This window comes from Puntigrus tetrazona, chromosome 14 (genome assembly GCF_018831695.1).
Source record: "Puntigrus tetrazona isolate hp1 chromosome 14, ASM1883169v1, whole genome shotgun sequence".
In the NCBI taxonomy this organism is placed as follows: Eukaryota; Metazoa; Chordata; class Actinopteri; order Cypriniformes; family Cyprinidae; genus Puntigrus; species Puntigrus tetrazona.
In genome coordinates, this window is record NC_056712.1 from 8,634,948 (window position 1) to 8,658,026 (window position 23,079).

Consider the following 23,079-nt stretch of genomic DNA (forward strand, 5'->3'; position numbering starts at 1 on the left):
ACAGCTGTGATGATTGCTCAATTAGTGCTCAATTAGTGCTTAATTAATGATTGTGTGTTCTCATTGGAGGAGCTTATTCAGCACTTCTCCTTTCCTCATAACAGCTTGGTTGGGTTAAAAAAAATACTTTTTTTTACTATTATACTACAGAGAAATATAAATTAAAATAAAAGGCAGAACTCAATTTCATCCCTTATGAACTGAGCTGATAAGGAACTGAGATTTATATGTTTTTAAAAATAAAAGGGTGTTTTTTGATTTAAGAACCATTTTTGGTTCCTCAAAGAATTTTTCAGTGTGAAGATCAACCTTTTTCCACAATTAAAGATCTTCTGTGGAATAGAACATTTATATTAATGCTATAGACCAATTTAGTGTTCATGGTGTTTACTAAATAAGTTTCTTGTGGGCGGAGCCTATTTGGTAGCAGAAAGTGACAGTCTATGGAGACCATAGAATAAAAAAAGGTAAATTGGAGTTAATATTCTAAAATTCTGACTTTATTCTCCGAATATTACACTCCGAATGGACAGACTCACTATTGTTGAGTTAAAATCCAAAATGCTATTTATAAAGTTGCGTTTGATAGAAAAATTTGAATTGTGAGAGAAAATGGGTAAATGTAAAATGTTAATAGGTTTAAATAGTATTTTATGCTGTAACTGTCTGATATATGTTCCCTATAAACTGCATATTTGAATATTATGTAGACCAATTGTTAAAAACTGTATTTATGCTTTAAAAGTAGAGTAATTATAGCAGGTTTCATTGATTGGTCTGTCTGTTTAAATGTCTGTGTTTAGCTTCAAATGTTGTTTTAGACCACAGAATTCTGTAAAGAAGATTTAAAAAATTCTAAATAACCTTTTCCCATCGATTGTATGAATGTTAAATGTTCTTGATGGAACCACCTCAATACTAATAAAGAAAATTTATGATGCATCCTTCAAAAAAAACACAAAAAAAAAAACAGCAAAATGATTTAAATGATTAAACTGAATATTGATATGTAAAGAAGTCTTGGCTGATCAACCAGATCTGAGTTTGTAAGCAGCTGTGACCTTCTCACCTGTTTGTACTTGTAGATCATGAAGATGAGCAGCAGCGCTAGAACCACCATGGCCACTATAGACCCACACATAGCGCTGGTGAAGAGCTGATCTGAGACAAAAGCACACTCACATGATCAATACGCCGGGGAGACCAGCTTGGGTTTGTTAAAAGAAGCGTCTGAAGCACTTACCAGAGACGTCCATGGCGAAGGTGTCGCTGCCCTGTCCCACCTGATTGAAGGCCACACACACCACGGTCATCCTCTGGTTGGACGGCCCCACGGTCAGGACGCTCTCCACACCCACCGCCCCATACGGATCCTTGTGAAACGCCAGCGTCTGCGTCTGGACGGGCTGAAGACCTGTGGAGTTTTCTGGACAGCTGGTGGACACAGAAAACACAACTTAAATATGCTAATAATACTAATTATGCTGTTCTGCATTACAGCTGCCAAAAAATCCAATATTTGTTTCTGATTCATTTTGAGATGCAAATCTTTTTAACTGTGTCTGTTTGAAACATGTTAAGGTGGTGAAGAGAAAGTCAGATGATGAACCAAAGCCCATCACAAGCAGCTTATAAATATAAAAATATATTGAAGGTTTCATTCACACAGTCACTAAGAAAAAACAGTAATAATATATATAATCCATTAAGTCGATCTCCGGGTCTGGTGATAGCTTAGCATTGATCATTGAATCCAATTAGACCATTAGCATTGCGTTTAAAAATGACCACAGAGTTAGATATTAAAACTTCTCTCTTCTATATTTACATCATATCAGCCTAGAAAACTTCAACTTTTCATTCGAAGTTTTCAATTGGAAAAATTTTGAAATTAAACAAGATTCTTCTGGTCTAATCAGATTCAATTATCTATGCTAAGCTATGCTAAAAGTGCTTACAGGTTTAAAACTTTAAAACTTAACTGTTAAACTCTTAGAGAATGAGCCTATTTTCAATAAAAGTGGTTTTCCCTTAAGTACTGCACAGCATCTGTGTCTTTGAGGTACTTTTTTTGTCTGCTTAAAATGACTAATCCTCCTAAAAAATAATAAATCATTATTTAAAATATGATAAAAATAGGTTAAAGGTTCTTTAAAGAGGAAATAAAGATGCATCTGATTAGAGAAGTGAAATTGATTATATTTCTGAATTTCTCACAGAAATATCTGACTGAATAGTGAAAAGAGTCTCAGATACAATTTCAAAAGTAAACTGGGTTTTGACTTTTTCATGTTTTTTTTGAGCTCGTAACAGGCTGTCGGTGTCAGATTTAATGACATACGTGGTTCTGATTCCTGTGCACTGGTACCAGAGGATGCTGGGAGCTGGATATCCATAAGACCTGCATGACAGAGTGGTGACGTTCTCCCATCTCACCGTCGCTACAGGTTTCGCTGTCAAACAACATCAGCGTTAATGTTTCAGAAGGAGATGTCACTTGATTTCTTTACAGGTTCTGGGTTCAGAAAGTTTAGCTCTATCAGCAGCATTGATTTCCTCTAAATTTTCCGTTCCTCAAATTTTCTTTTTGCATCGCAAAATGTGCAATAGAAGTAAAAAAGACAAAATAAACAACTAAAATATTAACTTGCGTTAACCTTATCTGTGCAAAGTTATATAAAATATATAACTCTTACTCCGAAGATAATTGTCCATGTTTATTTTCCATATAATGTATGCACAAAAGACTCAAAATACACTTATCTCAGGTACACTGAATAATATTAACCGTACTTTCAATGTTACTTAAGTTTTCTTTACATTCATCTGGAATATACGCAATATAAAATAAATATAAAATAAACAAACATTGATAATGTAAAAATACATAAGATAAAAAGTCTGTCATATTATAATAAGTGCATTAATATAAACATATACAACTTTTTATGTTAATGTAAAGGTTTATTTAACGTATATGCTTTTTACAACTGAAGTGCCTGAGTGTGCTGTTGGTAAAGCTTAACCTTATGTTTAATCTGCAAAAAAGAAATAAAAAAATAACAGCAAATGTCATTTTCGATATTTTGGTTTTCGACAAAAAGAGAAAAATGGCTGAAAATACGAGCCGAAAATAGGCATTATATATATGGTGTGCAGTTTTCCACTACGGCTCAAAGTCCGCTCATAAAACACGTCAACGGGAAATGTATATGTAGTCTAAATAATTTGGAACTGTACTTACTGTACATTTTAATATCAAAAGTAATGGAGGCATTTTTCTTGCTGCTGTAGACGTTGAGCGTGTAGCGTCCGGTTTCCTGGAAGTTCAGTCTCTTGAGGAACAACAGCGCCTCATACCTATAGAGTCACAACCCTCACAGTGAGCTCAAAATATACCATGAATATGTCAACCTGGCCCGTGAGTTTTAGACTGACCTGTCGTTATAACTGTAAAACCTGTTCTCTGGGAGTGAGGCATTGTGGGATGTCGGAGTGACCCACTGGTGTGAGATCAGCGGTGGATACGCTTCGATCAGGACCCTGAGATCCACATCTTCTCCTTCGTTCACCTCGATGGACAGGCCGCGGTGAGTGAGCTTAGACGAGAGCTTCGGGGAGAGTCGAATATACGGCTCGTCTGTCACAAATCAAGGTTTTAAGAGTGTTAATAGAAATAGATTACAACAATTAAAGTGCCCCATTATGGATTTTTGAAAATGCCATCCGTGCAGTGAATAACACGGCTCTAAGTGAACAAAAGCATCCCGCAAAGTTTTAAAAGTCGACTCTGAATCGCTGAAACGAGTCGTTTTTAAAATGAGTCCCAAGCTGTTTGAGGTTGACGTCAACATGAAACATTAGTATATTGCCCCGCCCACTTGTTGATCTTGGCACGTTGGTCTGATTAAGAAAAATACAAATTCATTCTTTGCCACTAGGGGCCGTTTTTGGAGCAGTAAAATAGTTTCCCCGGTAACGCTATACACAAAGCATGATACAATCGACCAGCAGATTAGCGTCGCGCAAAGGAGGGCTTATGAAAAATATATCATTAGGCAAATTAGGTAAAAATTAATGCAGATTTTTTTATCTTGGATGCATGTCAACCTGTGTGGGACTCAATATGAACTTTCATTACCCGTAATAGGGGCACTTTAAAGTATAATGCACTAAAAATGTATTTAAATAAACCAATCTCTCTCAGTTAACAGCGTGTCTCACCCACGACCAGCAGCTGTGTGCTGGAGCTGTTGGCTCCGGCCTCGTTCTGACCCGTGCAGGTTATGTTTCCCGAGTCAGACAGCTGAAGAGCCGGGATGATCAGGATGCTCTCGATGGCCAGACGATCCCCTTCCATCGTCGATTTCTCTTCTGCTCGGGGCAGCTGGGAATGAACCGAGAAATACAAGCGTCTTCTGCTCAACAAGGCTGCATTTATTTGATGCAAAAATACAATAAAAATAGTAATATTGTGCAATATTATTTCTATTTAAAGTCTTATACTTTTCCGTGTGGATATATTATAAAATGTAATTTATTCCTGTGACCAAAACTGAATTTTCAGCATCATTACTCTAGTCTTCAGTGTCACATGATCTTTCAGAAATCATTCTGATACGCTGATTTTCTGCTCAATAAAACATTTCTTGTGGCAATTTGACACAGTTGTACCTTTCTAGAGGAGTGCGTCCATGTGACGTTGTAGTAAAAGTTGGGGTTGTTAGTGGTGCAGCTGATCTTAAATCTCTCTCCCACCAGTTTGACATACTCACTCCTCTTCAGAAACACGTACGGTGGAAAACGCAATCCTGAATTTAAAAAAGTATAGATATTTAAACGAGTTATTAAATGAGTAGCTTTTACTTAAATATCTTGTTACAGTTGATGCAGTAAATGTTGTTCATATACGTATAGGCATATATATATATATATATATATATATATATATATATATATTATAATTCCTTTTGAATTCCAAAGTGTTTCAATTTATTTTTATTATTAAAATCTGAATTTTTCGTCAACTGATTTAATATCTTGCTATAGTTTTGATTAATATTTACTTGTTTAATAATATTATTACATTTAATATTAATTATATATGTAATAAATACACATATAAATATGCATAAAATGTATATATTCATATTTTATATTTAAATGTAGCCAAGTGTGATATTGATTAAAATTGTTGTTAAATTTGTAGTTTTCTGTTTAAATGAATTTGTTTTTTTTCTAAATCAAATACCGAACTTTAATAAAATAAATAGCACACATTTTTCCTAATTTACTAAATGTACCACTAAAAGATTAACATATTTATCAGGCAAATCAATTGATGACACATTAAAAGATGAATTACTAATTAGTTGTAATTTTACATTTTTTACATTTTCTTCTATCCTAGGTTTTGCCTATTTTTGTCAGTAAGATATCAAATCAAACTTTATATGCTTCATTATCGTTTTAAATATTTAAGTATCTAAGTAAATTAGCATAATGTTAGAATTTTTACATAAATATTGACAATATAAGACAATGTTACATTATTTCAGACAAATTTTGACATTTTAATCTCCAAAAATTTGATACCTTAAATGTAGACATTTATAGTCAATGTGCTGAATTTATATATATATATATATATATATATATATATATATATATATATATATATATATATATATATATATATATATATATATATATTTATTTATTTTATTTTTTTTTTTTCTTTCTAAAATGCTTCAAATATTTTAAATTAATATTTTAATCATTAAACAACATATGGCTTACATTATTCACCTGTGTATTTTTTACTTTATATTTGTCTCATGTTTTTTTTTATTTTAAATTATTTATTTAAAGTTGTATTAATTATTATTATGTTGTTTTTTAGTAATATTTTAGCATTTTTGCTTTCATCAACTCCAGTTTGGCAAACCCTGCTGCACATCATTCCTTCAAAATTCTTGCAAAATAATAAACATTTAGTAATTTTGTGATTTCAGCTGTTTGAAATTCGTCTTCGTTTCACTTCGTGAAATCGCTAAATTCTAAAATCTTTCAGTCCGGAGCTTTTATTCTTCGATCCAAACGAAACAATTTTGGGGTTTCAACGAAACTCACGTTGAATGACGTTAATGGAGAATATCTTCGACACTTTCTCAGCCCCTCTGATTCTAGCGCTGCAAACGTAGTCGGCGTTAAATCCAGGCTGAACGTTGCGAATCAGGACGCCCTTTTGAGGGTCAAAGGTGACGTTCATGCCATAGGGCACCGCTGAGCCGTTATCCATGCGGAAGCTGAAGTGCGTGGCGCCGGGGTCGGTCAGAAGACACGGCAGCGTCAGATCTTCACCTTCTTTCCGCACGTAACGCAGAGACGTACTCGGTGAGACGAAGAGAGTTTGTTCGTCTGCAACCAACACAGATCAGCTTCTTCAAGATCTCGTTCGTGCATTTACATTTAGCTCAGAAGAACTCACTCACCTCTGACAAACACATGAACCGAAGATGACCCGTTTGAATCATTTCTGTTCGTATAGATGCACTTGTACGTTCCTGTAAATTCTGCCGAGGCTTTTCCCACGTGGAAACTACGAACCTTTCCCACCTCCTTGGAGATGAACTTCTTGTGTTTGGCCAGTCGGGGAAGCCATGTGACCGGGCCGTCGCCTTCACAGATCAGATGAAGAAGAGAACCAGAGTCAAGAATCACATCCTCACCCACCGGAGCTCCGGATTTCAGTCTGATCCTTGGCTCAGACCAACCTGCAAAACACAGATGGGAAAACTAACCTGCAAAGCCTTACATCGGTTTGTTTTTTTTAATCGAAGAGAAAACAAAAACAAAAGTTTGCATATGTGTTTTATGTTTTGTATCATATGTGATGGATTGTTTTCCATTAGGACTCATTATAGTCTGATATAGCAACAGTATGGAGGAAAAAACTGCTCAAACCAAGCAAGAATATGCAATTTAGTGCAGATGCTGACATTTATATGGACAAAAAGTTATTTTAAAAATATGGCACTTTATGGACCTGTTTAATTTTTATTAGTAGTATTTACACAATGTTGCATTGTGTTTTTAGAATAAACAGAAATGTCAGCAACAATTTAGTTTAAGGTTTGGTGATACAGAGTAATTACCCAGTTAGGTACTTCGTAGTAGCCGTTGTACTTACATGAAACAAAATGTACTTATGTAAATGTAATTAAGTTATGAAACAGCCTGCACTTACGGTCTGTAATTATTTAGATGTAACAGCTACTGTTACACTTAAGCACGTTCTTGATACTTGATAGCTTATGTGTAATACTCTTGTAATTAGAAAGGCATTACATGCGTTTAAGCTTTATACCTGTGGGTTACTGTAAATCAAAGCAAGGTGCAGCTGGAAAAGGTGTACGGTATAGATACACATATAGTACACTTAAGTACCATCTTGATACTCTTAATTTTAATTAGCTTATGTTGGTGTACTTACATTAATAATTACAAGTCTGGTTACATTAGTAGACATTTACATCATTACAAACTCCAGGTACAAACTGTTCGTTTTGTTTCAAGTACTTAAGTACTTAACTAGATAATTACTCTGCATTATACTTTAAAATAACGTTTTACTTTTTTTTTTTTTTTTTTTTTTTTTTACAGCGTAGCAGATACTTGTGTAAAATTACATAAATAACGTCTCAGAAAGATGATATTTAAATGGATAGTTTGATAATCAAAACATTTAGGCCCAGTTTCACAGACAGGATTAAGCCTAAACCAGGATTAGGCCGCAGTTCAATTAGGACGTTTGAGATTTTTTTATAAACTCGCTTTATAAACGTTTGTGTCCTACACGCCAAATGTACAATTTAGAAACGGTTTCTCTTTTTTTTGCGACGGAACAACAACATATAAACTAACGTTATACGTGACAGTGTTAGTTAAACGTGTCTAATGTGAGTTTAAACGTATTTTTGTGCGACCTTTCTTGTAGCCATAATGAAAACAACGGTTTAGCCTACCTCAGATCTTGAAAATAGACGAAAGCAAAGATAAGTCTGTTAAAAATGAGCTCACTGCGATAACTCAGCAGAGATGTTACCATTCGCTCGGTATGTACATTTAATGATGTTAAAAACCTTTAATATTTACTAATTAAATTACAAACTTAATGTTAAACGCTTACAGAGAGAGCCCGCCCACGCGCTCTTCTGATTGGCTGAGAAATTTGACTGATTGATTTGATTGGTTGTCGCATCTAGCGCGCACACGGTGTAACAATTAAACCTTTTACTTGCTAAAAAGACGACGGCGTTTAGGGGCTTTGAACATTAGTGTCACAAATATGATACAGTAGTAATAGTAATAAGATGTTTTTCCATATGCCTTATAAGAGAGAACATAATTTTTTCTCTACTTAAATCTTTGAAACAAGATATAAATTCAGTAAAAACATTTTTAAATGAATTTATTTCATCGTTTCGCAACAATGGATGTTTTCTGACTCGCAATAGTGACATTTTGAACACTTTCTGGACCTCTCATCACCTCAGACATTCAGCGGTTTCACAAAATAGGTCCTGAATCTCCTCAGAGATCCACCTCCATGACAAACCGCTTGAACCACACCAAGGCCCAATCCCTCTGGGTTTCCACAGAAGTCATGCATGGATCTGAATATTGATGCATGCTGATGTTGTTTTCTGTAAAGCTCGGTCATTTCATTATCGCTGGGTTTTGCAATATTGTTATTTGCCTGAGCATTTCTGTGAAGCCGCATTTAAACAATCTGTATTATAAAAGTGCTATAAATAAAGGTGAACTGGCTTGAGCTGAGATTTAGCACGTCACTTGCTGATGAATGAATGGGTGCCGTCAAAATGAGAGTCCAAAGCTGCATGTTATCTGAATCAGGGGTGAAATCTGCACAGATTAAGCACAGTTTACAGGATTTTGATGTGAAAGGACAAAAGGAAATGGACTTTTTCATTGAAGCCTCGTTATGAATTATGGAGTCATGTTTTAGCCAGAAGTTAATTTTTAGACTTACTAAAAATGTGCAGCTTTTCAGGGGGTTTTTTTTGTCATTAATTTATGTTTTCATCAGCTGTTTGGACTCTCATTCTGACGGCACCCATCCACTGCAGAGGATCCACTGGTGAACAAGTGATAGAATGCTGTTCTCCAAATCTGTTTTAAGGACTTATACACATCTTAGATCACAGAGGATGAAAACGAAACGGTGAGGGTTCGTCACTGTTTCAAACTAATAAAAAATCCTGAATGTGAACATATAGTCTGTGTGTGTGTGTGTGTGTGTGTGTGTGTGTGTGTGTGTGTGTGTGTGTGTGTCATGAGAGAAGATGTGGAGTCAGTGATCTTCATTGAGCAATCGATCCTCCTCTCACTTCTTCTTTCCTATCTAAAAAACAAACTGAAATCACTAAGACGTTTCCTCCACCTCACTCTTTTTAACAAGCTGAGACTTTAACATCAATTAATTAATCAATTTACAATCTACAAACTCCCAACCAGTTGAGTAGACTGTAAAAACGGATATTTTCGAAGAGTTCAGAAGCCAGAGCCTCCAACCGAATATTTATTTATTTATTGTTTTATTTTATTTATTTTTAATTTAAATTTTTTTCCTATTAAAGTGAAATAGCTAAACATAAACATACAGTAGCCTGAAAAAAAGAAAAATTTTATCAGAGAATTAGCATCTGTACTCTTTATTTGTCTTGTTTTGTAGTGTAAATATATAAGATGCATTTACTTGAGAAGCAAAATGCCACAGAATTAGAACTTTACTATAAAGCAAGAATAAATATCTGCCAACAGGGTCAGAAAAATGGAAAAAAATTAAGTGTCTAATCAATTAATATTAATATAAATATATATATATAATATTATATATATATATATATATATTTTATATATCTCAAGTAAATCTTAATTTAAGAATACTTGATTTAATATTTGCCAGATATATTGAGGAAGGACACTGCTTTTATTCTCTGTTTTCCGAATAAGACTATTTCGAGAACTTACAAAACTCCCCCAAACTGAGTTATGAACAGTATAGCTGGACTCTCACATCTATACTGCACATAAAAAGCTCAGTAAAAACTCTCCTCAGGTCTCCATCGTTCAGATATAAAAAAGGATATTGAACAACAATTCAATATTAATTAATATCATCATCATGTTATCGCTGTACAGTTCAATATCTGAACTTTTGGGGCAAAAAAATCAACAAGTCAGTTCTGCCTCTGAACCCACTGAGAAACAAACAGAAGCGTTTCACATCCATATGAAAACAAGCAAGAAATACACTTGATTTTTCTCAACTTTTTGAGTTTTGCAGATTTAAAGGAGCTTTACATCTCAGCATCATCTTAGTTTTAACTTTTAAAAGCAATATTCACAAAGAAAAATATTTTCAGAGAACTTTCAAAATATTGTTTTTTTTAATGCTTCATGGGAATGCATTGAACATAAATTTGATTATATATTTCGAACATTGTGTAGGAACATTGTTTTGAAATGTTTTTAAAACATTAAAATGTCCAATAAATGTTTTTATATTATTTAAACATTGAAAAAACGTTTCTTATGTTCTACTCATTTTATTTATATAAAAAAAATAGTTTTTTTTTAAATGTTCTGAGAACGTTTATTATAACATTATTTTTATTTTACTTAAAATAACTTATTTTAAATATTAAATAAAAGTATAAAATGTAAACATAAAATATTATAAAATTGTGTATAAATATTTAGTAAAACTGACGTTCCAGAATGTTGTTATATAAATGCACATAAAATGTTAAATCGATAAGAATGTTCCATAAAATGCTTTAATAATGTTTAAATGCTAAACATATGTATATATACGAATATAAATATATAAATGTATATACATGTAAATATTTTCAAAATATATACTGTATGTATTTATATATATATATTAATGTACACATACATATATTCTGTAAACAAAACCTTTTTTTTTTTGGATGCAATTAATCATTCGACAGCACTCCTAACTTTTAAAAAAACATTAGTTAAGGTCATGAAGGTTTTGATTTTCTTACCCTGAGCTTGAGTGAACAGGACTCCACTGAAGAACAGGAGCGTGAACATCTCCGAGCGGCTCCTGTTCAAGAGATCATGGGTCTTCAGCGTCTCAGAGGCAGTAAGGACCGGTCCTTTGGTCCATCAACACCCACTTCTCATTTCTGTCTGACAGGATATGACAGCTGATCAGCTGACCGAAGAAAACTAGAAACATCATCAAATACGAACACGCTGTGAACATTTAGCCTATTAGTGACCAAATGCCTGTTAGAAGCCAAATATCACATCCTTTTATTTGGTTTTTGTGTTTTGCAGTTCAAACATCCAAGCATTCTTAAATCTTACTTCCAGAAACACCAGTCAAACAAAGGGTTTAACTTTGGGGTCAGAAATATCAATATGATTATTTTTGTACGTTTAAGCATCTCACTGATCATTTTTATAAGAAAACAACTGTCTATTGTTATGCACCTCAAGTAAATGTATCTTTTTAGAAACGTGAAGAAATTTGTACTTTTTAAAAAAAATTTTTTTTTTAGGTTTTAGAGAAGCTCAAAGTTTTTGATTAAAATGTATTGAATTTAGTTTTTTTAATTTCCATTCAGTATTTTTTGTTTTTAATATGATAATATTTATTTGATAATATATATATATATATATATATATATATATATATATATATATATATATATATATATATATATATATATATATAGTTATAAATTAATATTTATTAATTTAATAAATATTTTGAATAAAAATTTAAAAAGAATCATTTAATTAATTACATTGTATTTTATTTCAGTAAAAAAAACTTTAATTATTTTTAGTTTCAAAATGAGGCAAAAAAAAACTGGTAAAACCTTAAAATAAGGTGATATTTGTTAACATTAATATATTAACTAACATGAACAAACAATGTAGAATACATTTATTATGCACATTTTTAATCTTTGTTAAAGTTAGTTAATGAAAATATAGTTGTTGCATGTCACAGTTCACAGCGCATTAACTATGCAATAGCACGTAATGCACATTTAATAGCGCATTAATAAATGTTTAAATTAACATTAACTAAGATGAAGAAATACCTACCTGTTCATTCTTAGTTCATGTTTAATGACGTTATCAACTAGTGAACCTTATTGTAAAGCGCCATCGAAAAAACCGTAGGATTATTTTTCTCAACCCGCTGACAATATTAGCACAAACGACTTCGATTTGATCATTTTCTAAAAGAAAAGCCCCCGTTTACCTGAGAGTCAGCACATGTCCAGAGACGGGATGAGAGCTCCTGCTGGCTGTGATCTCCGGTCTGAGTCTGAGCGGGCCTCCAGCGCTCTCTGGGCTTTCCGTACACACCGCGCTACTCAAGTGAAACCAATGCGAACCCTGATCACTGAGACCTCCTGAACAAAACGCTCCAGTGTTCGTTCAGCCCCATGATCAGTGTTTACATGTGAACAACAGGCCATCAACAGCTTCTTTTAATATCGCACGAAGAAAGACTCCAGCTGTACTTGGCCGGAATTGATTTTGCTCACTTTAAGGCTTTTTCTGTAGCTTTTGACTGCTGAAGGAAATCCACGGCTTCCAGTGCACTCGCATTCACCGGAAAGATCTCGAGATTACAGAAATTAATGACAAACAAGGATTTATTTGCCTAAAACATTATAGCATTAGTTTGACAGACAGTTTCTGTTCAATGTAGCGTTTCTATAAACTATTGTATTTTTTTTTTGTTTGCATATTTCATATTGCCCTTTTTTTAAATTTTCATATTACATTTTTCTCATTTGATTTGCACTTTTGTTTCTTTTTTGTTACTTTAACTATGGTTTCATTATTATTTTTTCGATTTTGGTTTGATTTATTATATATATATATATATATATCTTGCTAAAGTGTTTGTGGGTCAAAATGAATAGTGTAGAGCGTACCTAATATGTCTTTATGAAGCTTTATGAAGAACAACAGACAGATGATTGCAAATTTTAATCACAGTTTTTTATTTTTGATCGTACATAGAACGTGTAAAAGAGCAATGTACAAAATATCTATACAAAAATATACTTGTAAACATACGTAAAGCTTTGGTACCTTGGAGTGTGTATCTTTACTATGTGATATATGTACGGAAATGTGCAATTTAATAAGGCCTTGTGCATACATAAGAATGCCTACATTTAAAATCAAGGGAAAAAAAACAAGACGAAGCCTCTATGGAAACTTGTGTTTGGGTATATTAAGTGATTGCGTCAAAATAAAGTTCAACGTAAGTATCGCGTGGATGATATCGAACTAATAATGTGAAGATGAAACGCTTTATCTCAGTGTAAGACACCTGCTAAGAGCAGGTTATATGATCTTGAATGTAAAAGGCAATTGGAGGAAAAATATGAGTTAAATGATGCTTCTTCTTGTACCGCGAGTCATTCAGATATACTTTATAATGTCATTCAGATACACACCGGACAGCTTGAGTCTGGAGCTGCACAAAACATTACAACATTGCTTGTTTCCCACAGAATTGAAAAGCAATACTTTTTTTGGCCACAACGGCAATCCTGATATTTTTCCATGAACTTGCATTCGTGAGAAAAAAAATCGATTGCGCGACGCATACACAATCGAGAGGAAAACAAGTCTGATTTGTGTCAGAAAGCCAAGAAGAAAGTCGGATTTGTGAGACTTTCTTCACTTTTGAGGGAAAGAACGTGGGGGTCGTGAGATATAAACACGCAATTATCTTTTTTAATTTTTCATCAGCGGTGGAAAAAACCCACAATTCTGAGAAGAAAAGTCTAAACTGCGATAAATAAACTTCAGAATTCTGAGAAAAATATAAATCGCAAGAAAACAAGAATTCTGAGTTTATATGTTTTTTAAAATGTAAAAATTGTAAAATTGCGCTTACATTTATTTCTCTTTTAATCAGTGATGGATTGGTTCTGTCGTTTCCCTTTACGGAATGCAAAAATAGAAAATGAAATTACAAATAATATGCATAATCTATTTGCTTCAATAAACGTTGCTTTTTAATAAACGTTAAAGTGCAAGTTTGCTACGAGAATCTTGACAATAAAAAACGTCTAAAGTTAAAATCAAAAGTCACAGACTGCTGTCTGAATATAGAAACGAAATATGCACTTAATTTCAGAAATGCTGAGAATGATATTAACACAAAAAGTAACTCGACTAATGTACATATCAGCTGATTGTAGCTTTGCCTTCTGCAGTTTACAATACTGCATTGTACCAATTTCGTAAAAAAAAAGAATAGAAAAACAAAGAAAGACTGGTCTGGTTCAGGCCTCAGCCTTCACAGACGGTCTTTAAGAGCACGTGAGGAATCTAGCATGTCATTCTGACGCATTCGATGAGAAATCTGCTCAAAATGTAGACTGAAATGCCTGGATGATGACAGGAAGCGGGAGCGTGTCACAGGAAGCTCTCCTCCACCTCCAGACTTCCAGAATGATCCGGCAGCAGCTCCTCGCGCTCGGGTTCGGTGCTCGGGGTTTCCATGGAGACCGTCTCCTCATCAGAACTTAACGAGCTTTAGAAGAGAGATGAAGAACACCTTTAACATACTCATTCATGAACAGAGTTATGAAGGAAGAGCCGAGCACATTCTTTAAAGGGCGGTTCTGGACTTGATTGTGTTTATGGGGGACATGTTTTTTAATGTTTTGTTTAAAAAAAAAACACACACACACACATTTTGCACAATTTTAACCAAACTGCTCTGTCCCTTCTTTGGAAATCACAATTATTTCCTGTTTTTTTTTTTAAAAAAGCCCCTCCCTTAGAAATTTGTAATGGGCAGGGGTGGAAAGAGTACTAAGAAACTGTACTTAAGTAAAAGTATTGCTATTTAAGGAAAAATAATATGACTTGAGTAAGAGTAAAAAAAAGTAGTCAAACTACTCAAAGTACTGTGTTACAAAGAACTTAATTATTATTTTAGATAGATAGATAGATAGATAGATAGATAGATAGATAGATAGATAGATAGATAGATAGATAGATAGATAGATAGACAGATAGACAGATAAAGACAGATAAAGACAGAGATAGATAGATAGATAGATAGATAGATAGATAGATAAAGACAGAGAGATAGATAGATAGATAGATAAAGAGATAGATAGACAGACAGACAGACAGACAGACAGACAGACAGACAGACAGACAGATAGATAGATAGATAGATAGATAGATAGATAGATAGATAGACAGACAGACAGACAGACAGACAGACAGACAGACAGACAGACAGACAGACAGACAGACAGACAGACAGACAGACAGACAGACAGACAGACAGACAGACAGACAGATAGATAGATAGATAGATAGATAGATAGACAGATAGATAGATAGATAGATAGATAGATAGATAGAGAGAATGCAGAATTATGAGGCTAATGAGTATTTTGACCACATCATCCTCTTTATGCATGTTGTCTTACTCCAAGCTGTATGGGCTCGAAAGCCTACTACCAATTAAGCATATTAGGTGATGTGCATCTCAGTAATGAGAAGGGGTGTGGTCTAATGACATCAACACCCTATATGAAGTGTGCATAATTATTAGGCAACTTCCTTTCCTTTGGCAAAATGGGTCAAAAGAAGGACTTGACAGGCTCCGAAAAGTTAAAAATAGTGAGATATCTTGCAGAGAGATGCAGCACTCTTAAAATTACCAAGCTTCTGAAGCTGCTCATCGAACAATCAAGCGTTTCATTCAACAGGGTCGCAAGAAGCGTGTGGAAAAACCAAGGCGCAAAATAACTGCCCGTGAACTGAGAAAAGTCAAGATGCCACTTGCCACCAGTTTTGCCATATTTCAGAGCTGCAACATCAGTGGAGTGCCCAAAAGCACAGGGTGTGCAATACTCAGAGACATGGCCAAGGTAAGAAAGGCTGAAAAACGACCACCACTGAACAAGACACACAAGCTGAAACATCAAGACTGGGCCAAGAAATATCTCAAGACTGATTTTTCTAAGGTTTTATGGACTGATGAAATGAGAGTGAGTCTTGATGGGCCCGTGGCTGGATCGGTAAAGGGCAGAGAGCTCCAGTCCGACTCAGACGCCAGCGACGTGGAGGTGGAGTACTGGTTTGGGCTGGTATCATCAAAGATGAGCTTGTGGGGCCTTTTCAGGTTGAGGATGGAGTCAAGCTCAACTCCCAGTCCTACTGCCACTTTCTGGAAGACACCTTCTTCCAGCAGTGGTACAGGAAGTCTGCGTCCTGATTTTCATGCAGGACAATGCTCCATCACACGCGTCCAAGTACTCCACAGCATGGCTGACAAGAAAGGGTCTAAAAGAAGAAAAACTAATGACTTGGCCTTCTTGTTCACCTGATCTGAACCCCATAGAGAACCTGTGGTCCATCATGAAATGTGAGATTTACAAGGAGGGAAAACGGTACACCTCTCTGAACAGTGTCTGGGAGGCTGCGGTTGCTGCTGCACGCAATGTTGATGGTGAACAGATCAAAACACTGACAGAATCCATGGATGGCAGGCTTGGTTGAGAACATGGTTGTTGTTCTTCAATAATAAAATTAATCCTCAAAAATGCTACTTGCCTAATAATTCTGCACTCCCTGTAAACAGATAGACAGATAAAGATAGATAGATAAAGACAGATAGAAAGAGAGATAGACAAAGACAGATAGATAGATAGATAGACAGACAGACAGACAGACAGAAGGACATTAATCATGCATTTCTTTTTTAAAATGAGAAGTGATCCCCTGTTTAGGGAAGAGACAATGGCTCATTTTTCCTTTATCCTCTGCGGTTTATATTCGTCTGATTTATTTTTGAGCTCACAGGAAGTCAGTGTTACCTCGAGGGGATTTCCATCAGCACCGGCCCGTCCTGAGAGTGCTCCTCGGGTTTGGGATCGGGGATGGGGATGATGTACTCATTGTGCGGAGCGTCGGTGCTCTCTCCGTCAGCTCCGGGCCGTGGGCTCAGGTCTGGGCCCGGATTGGAGGACAGGGACTGAGGAGAGAAGGTGTTGGGGAACGGAGACGGGACACACGGCTTCCCTCGGGCCACCGCGGGGTGATCGCTCTTCAGAAAACTATCACTGACCTGAGAGTATTTCTGAGGACACACGAGAGGACGCTTCAGTCTATGATTCATAGACTCGACTCGTGACACATTTGTATAATAAAAAGAAACAGTTATAGTTAAAGAGACTCTCCGTAAACCAAATAAAACAAGCTATAGATCCAACCCTAAACCTACCTTATAGTATTAACAAATGGAAAGCTAATATAAAAATGCAAACCATAACCATATGTACCATATATGGAGCTGGATATGTGTGATGCTACCGTTCAAAAGCATCGGTTTTCAATTATCCCAGCATGTTAATATTGCTTTGAAGTCATAACGTGATATTCTTCAAGTAATTGTGCAAACATTAGGCTTTATTAATCGAAACTCTGTAAATCTGTATGGAAAGGAATAAAAGGTGCCTGGGTTTTGCCATCTCTAGTGTTCATTTCTTCTGCAAACTGAAGTGAGATGTACTTAATGGTACGTATTTTGTGGCTCGCTAAAAAGTGCACCAAGCCATGAGACCAGCTAGTATTAAACAGAGCATTTGTGTGTGTCTACGACTCAGGGACACAACTTTTTGATTAGTTAAAGTTAATGGAAAATATTCAGTGATTTTGTAAAAAATTTTGTCATTTTGTTGTGTTTTTGTCATTTTTATCAGCTTCTTGTAAATATGTTTAATAAATGTTTATTCATATTCAGTTTGCTATTTCAGTACTTAAAGTTAAACTCTTAAAGTTAAACTTAAAGTTTATTTTAAAGAGTTTATTTGCAAATATCATGTTTTTTATTTTATTTTTTATTATTCTGTTATTCAAAATAACCCAACTGCAGTTGCAGTTGAAAAAAATATGATTTTGGAGAATTGTTAAAAAGCTATATGTTTTTGCAAACTAACTATATAATTTAATGTTAGTTTTATATCAGGTTTTATATCTTAATAATCCTGGTTATCACCAGAGAATGACGTTTAGAAAAGAAGTTTGCGATTACGCACGTCTTTCCAACCTTTACTTTTACAGTTTATTCATATCATAACATAATATGAGTTTAATGTGGCATTATGTTTCTCACTTCCAATTTAAAAATAACTTTTTAGGTTTATTCATTCATATATAAAATTTGGGGTTTCCTTCCTCTAGCTTCAGAAAGCACTTAAGCAGAAACAGCCGCCGCAGAGCTGCTAAGAAAATAAATATACCGGTTAGACTTTCTTCGCAAACCTAAGCAATAGCCATGGAGATAAACCAAGCAACAAAGAAAACCTTTTTATATCCGTCTGACAGCATGTTCCCCATGGTGTGCACCAGAAAGGAGAACTCAGGACGCTTCTCGAACTTCTCATCCCAACATTTCCTCATGACCTCGTAACTGCGGAGGAACGAAACCAGCATTTACTCCAAACCCGCCGTCACTCGTTCACAAAAGCCACAAGGAGTTTCCAGAATCTTTTTTAAAACAAACCTGCGCAGTCTTTAAGAGTGATTTACTGTATGGATATATAACTCAAGCAATAATAAGCATGCAAGCCTGTACGTGTCCGTCAGTGTTAGACATACACGTCGTCGGAGGCGTACGATGGTTTGGTCATGCGGTATCCTCTCTTCAGAGCGCTGTAAAACAGCTCGTTCATGGGCAGGTCTGGATACGGGGTTCCTCCTGCAACGACCAACGACAAACACGGAGTCTCAGAAGCGAAATCAACTGCTTGCTCAGACCACACGTTTCATCTAAAACGTGCATTATTGTTACCATTAAGATTTATTTGCACAATAGCCTGAATGCACCGATAGCGTGGAGAGATAATAAGCGCGCGGACTGACCCAGAGTGAAGATCTCCCACAGTAAGATGCCGTAGGACCAGACGTCACTCAGCGTGGTGTACAGGTTATGAAAGATGCTCTCCGGTGCCATCCACTTCAAAGGAAGAAACGTCTGCGCACAAACACAAGCTCTTCACTCAGCATTCTGACTGAATGTGTTGATTTTATATCGACCTGATTACAGTCACAGAGACGGTGGAGAGCGCCGGATGTACATACGCTGCCTTTGGAGATGTAGTTGTTGTCATGCATGATGTCTCTGGCCAGGCCAAAGTCACAGATCTTGGCCAGTTTGCCTTCACAGATCAAGACGTTCCTCGCTGCCAGATCCCGATGCACACACTGAAAAACAGAAAGATGTTTCATTTATTACTTCAACGATTAGTCAGATTACTTAAAAAATGCATGCGCCATTTCCGTCAGTAGATGGCGATGTGAGTTTTATAGTTAAGACTCTTTTGGGTGGAAGGCGAGTAATCGCGTTAATATTATTATCATTTTAGGTCTAACGTTTAGAAAATGGCAGATCAGCAGTTTTCCACTCTTCATTTTATCTTGTTTCTGGCGTTACTGATTTTATTTTCAGCTTCACAGGCAGCTCAATAAACATGCGACGCTAAGACTTATCCGGGATATTACATGAGATGAAAATAATATCAGTTTGTGGAGGCAGACTGTGTAATGTGTTGAAATGTTGTAAAGTGTACAATTACATTTATAATCTATTGCTATAGAAATGTATACGAATTAATTTTGTGTCTGAAAGTAAATTATTTAAATAGGTTTGGATATTAAAAATAAAAAAAGACAGAAATATTGAGAAAGAACATAATTTTGTCTCGTTGAAATATTTCAATAATGACGTTCTTGCATACACTTCCTGTAGATGAGTGCGTTTAGCTTTAGCTCAGAGAAAAAACGGCTTTTAGCAGACTTTCTGTGAGCTTAATATTAATGTGTGTGTGTGTGTGTGTGTGTCTCACATTTTTTGAGGCCAGGAACTCCATGCCTTTGGCCACCTGATAACTGAATCCCACGAGATCAGTGTAGCTCAGGACCGGAGAATCACTGATGACCAGAGACCGATCTACTCTGTGACCTGTCGGAAACACACACTCTTTTAAACTGATCACGAACACAAAAAAACATGCATGGTATTTAAATGATAAAAGTTCTGATCATTTTGAGTTAAAACGATGACAAATCCATCAATGGGGTCAAAAAATAATCTTCATTCTAAAGTAAAACAAGTTTGTGAAATGTAGATAATTGAATAAATGATAGAATAAATGAATATGTTTACTGTAAAAAGTACTGCACAATATAGTTTTTTTACTGTACTGTTTTATGCAGTTTTTTAAGGTCAAGAGAAGCTGAATTCACCCTGACATCCTCTCAGCTCAAAGTAAATACGTCACAAATAAATAAATAAATAGAAAACTAAATGATGACACTTTCAGTCCTAAACCTCAAGTGATTCACGAAGTTCTAGGCACATCCTGTCAGAGCAGGAAGTGAAACTTTAATGAGCATCAGTCATGAAAGAGATCTCTGTGTCACACAGAAAGCGTCTGTGCTCAAGCGGAACACCTTCACAGCAACACGGGGCCAAAGCTCACACAGCAAAGCATGATGGGAGCTTTAGGAAAAAAATCTAGAGAAGCTCCCAGTACATCAATACAAGACGAGGCTTCCTCTGAATCGCCACAGCATCACAATATTAAAATACAAATATACATAAGGGCTGTTTGTTCATAATAACAATTTCATGTGTTAAATCAATTATATGCAAATTCGATAGATAAACCAGGTGTGACAGTATTGATCATTGTTATTCAGTTTTTAATTATCTTTAATTACCTTTTTAATAATATATTTAATTCATATATATATATATATCATACAAAATATATTAAATATAATATATTAACATATATTTACATATACAGATATTTGCATATACAGATATTGATATAATTTGTTTCTGAAATTGTTTATTGTGACTATTATTAATCATAAATTTAATAAAAGGCACAGTTATATATATATATATTACACAAAATAAAATAGCACAATTTTAATTGCATCGCATTTTAATATATTTAATTTATTATTGCATAATGTACGTTGCTGTCCATCAAGGGACTTTTTTAAAAGATAACAGTTTGAATATTATTTTTTATAAATGCAATTGTATATATTTTATCATAAAAAAAATGTATTGATCTGAGTGCACTGTGTATAAAGTTATTGTATCTTAAAAGAAAGAGTTGACTCCGTTTCAAGTTGACGACAGTTTCATGTGGTCTTTCAGTTTGGTTCTGAATAAAAAATACAAATTCATTTTTTGCCACTAGGTGCCGTTTTAGGAGGATAAAAGCTCACAAATACTGCTTGACATGAAATCAACCAATCACCGGAGGGGTTTGCAAGGGTTCGGGAGTCGTTGAACAAATAAGGCAAAATAGATGCATATCATAAGACAATAAAAGTGTTTTTTAAAGCATGTCAATGTGTTGTTGGGGACTCCCATAACCAAATATGAACTTTTCCTAAACCATAATAGGGGCACTTTAAGGTTTTCTGGGTGGTTGCTGTAGACGCTGTTCTAAAAAAGGCTGATTAAATGTGGTAAAAGCACAGAGCTGTGAGAGGTTTGCAGCTGCAGCTGATCTGAAGCGAGTACTGGATGTACCTTGCTCTTGGTAGATGTCTTGTTGGTAAGGAGACTCGTAGGGCGAAGGCTGGATATCTGCATACTTGATGGTGTCCGTGAGCTCCTGCATCGCCACATATTCGGTTTGCTCGTCTTTGGTCATGTCCATGTATCCTCCGTCACACTCGCTGCCGAACGACACGTATCTGCAGAGCACAGACACCTGGTTACATTCGGATTACTGCATCACGTGCTACAGCTGACATTAAACACAGTATTTCACGTCCATTTTAAACCGATAAAAACTTTGGAATATTTATTTTTTTAATTTATTTGTTAAAAGAGTCTCTTCTGCTGACCATTTCTGCAATTTTTTGATCAAACAAACAGTAAAAACAGACACAATTATTAATAATTAAGTAGCTGGTTTTCTATGCGAATGCATTATAATATGTAATTTATTATTGTTATGCAAAGCTACATTTTCAGCGTCATATGATCATTAAGAATTCATTTTAATATGCTAAATTGCTGATTATTATTATTAATATTGAAAACAGTTGTGTTGTTACATATTTTAGTGGAAACTGTGAAACATTATATTTTTCAGGATTCTTTGATAAACAAGTTTGTCAAAAAGAACAGCATTTATTAGAAATATAAAATATTTTGTAAACATAATGTAAATATTTTATAAACATTACTGTCACTTTTGATCAATTTAATGCATCCTTGATAAATAAAAGTATTCATATACAAACTTTTGAAAAGTATTGTATAAAACATAAATTATATTAGAATGATATATTAGAAGGATCATGTGACACTGAAAACTACAGTAATGATGCTGAAAATTCAGCTTTGATCACAGGAATAAATTATATTTTACAATATATTCAGTTCATTTGAATTGCAATAATATTTTACAATTTTTACTGTATTTTTAAACGAAATAAATACAGTCTTGATACACAGAATATACTTCTTTCAAAAACATAACTCCAAACTTTTAACTGATATGTGCAATAGTAGAAAGAAATCGTTTGTAATGCACTCTTACTCTTTCCCGGGCGGCACATCGCTGTCGTTACAGATCTGGCTGCCGTTGGCGATGTGGTTCTTGTCGGCGTAGTACTGGAGGAAGCTGTGCTTGTTCCTGTGCAGATAGTCCACCAGATCTCCATAGCGACAGTATTCGGTCACCAGATACAGAGGACCTGCAGAGCGAAGAAATAAATGCACAATAAGGAACACATCAAAATGTCTGATCCAAGTATTTCAGCAGCTGTAAATGTCTCAAGCCCCTCACCGTGTTTGGTGCAGGCGCCCAGCAGGTTGACGATGTTGAGGTGAGGACCCAGATGACTCATGATCTTGAGTTCAGACATCAGAGCTTGGGTCTCGCTCCTCCGAGCCGTCGCTGC

At 35.0% G+C, this 23,079-nt stretch overlaps 2 protein-coding genes across 6 annotated transcripts in view; both read right to left on the minus strand.

The window, feature by feature from the left end:
* Window positions 1-11,237, minus strand: part of LOC122357619 (macrophage colony-stimulating factor 1 receptor) — a 22,190-nt gene extending 10,953 nt beyond the window's left edge. The window contains exons 1-10 of the mRNA XM_043257049.1: window positions 11,103-11,237; window positions 6,495-6,776; window positions 6,133-6,420; window positions 4,675-4,811; window positions 4,225-4,387; window positions 3,439-3,640; window positions 3,245-3,360; window positions 2,342-2,453; window positions 1,244-1,434; window positions 1,070-1,161 (exon numbers count right to left, since the gene is read on the minus strand). Coding sequence (XP_043112984.1) covers window positions 1,070-1,161; window positions 1,244-1,434; window positions 2,342-2,453; window positions 3,245-3,360; window positions 3,439-3,640; window positions 4,225-4,387; window positions 4,675-4,811; window positions 6,133-6,420; window positions 6,495-6,776; window positions 11,103-11,151 — 1,632 coding nt within the window. The 5' untranslated portion in view covers window positions 11,152-11,237. The remainder of the gene's footprint in view (window positions 1-1,069; window positions 1,162-1,243; window positions 1,435-2,341; window positions 2,454-3,244; window positions 3,361-3,438; window positions 3,641-4,224; window positions 4,388-4,674; window positions 4,812-6,132; window positions 6,421-6,494; window positions 6,777-11,102) is intronic.
* Window positions 11,238-13,070: 1,833 nt separating this feature from the next.
* pdgfrb (platelet-derived growth factor receptor, beta polypeptide) overlaps window positions 13,071-23,079 on the minus strand; it is a 40,480-nt gene continuing 30,471 nt past the window's right edge. For all 5 annotated transcript variants that reach the window (XM_043257047.1, XM_043257045.1, XM_043257044.1 and 2 more), the window contains 10 exons: window positions 22,965-23,075; window positions 22,716-22,872; window positions 21,695-21,861; window positions 19,983-20,098; window positions 19,219-19,341; window positions 19,000-19,111; window positions 18,736-18,835; window positions 18,442-18,547; window positions 16,953-17,215; window positions 13,071-14,644 (listed from right to left, as the gene is read on the minus strand). In XM_043257047.1, coding sequence (XP_043112982.1) covers window positions 14,527-14,644; window positions 16,953-17,215; window positions 18,442-18,547; window positions 18,736-18,835; window positions 19,000-19,111; window positions 19,219-19,341; window positions 19,983-20,098; window positions 21,695-21,861; window positions 22,716-22,872; window positions 22,965-23,075 — 1,373 coding nt within the window. In that variant the 3' untranslated portion in view covers window positions 13,071-14,526. The remainder of the gene's footprint in view (window positions 14,645-16,952; window positions 17,216-18,441; window positions 18,548-18,735; window positions 18,836-18,999; window positions 19,112-19,218; window positions 19,342-19,982; window positions 20,099-21,694; window positions 21,862-22,715; window positions 22,873-22,964; window positions 23,076-23,079) is intronic.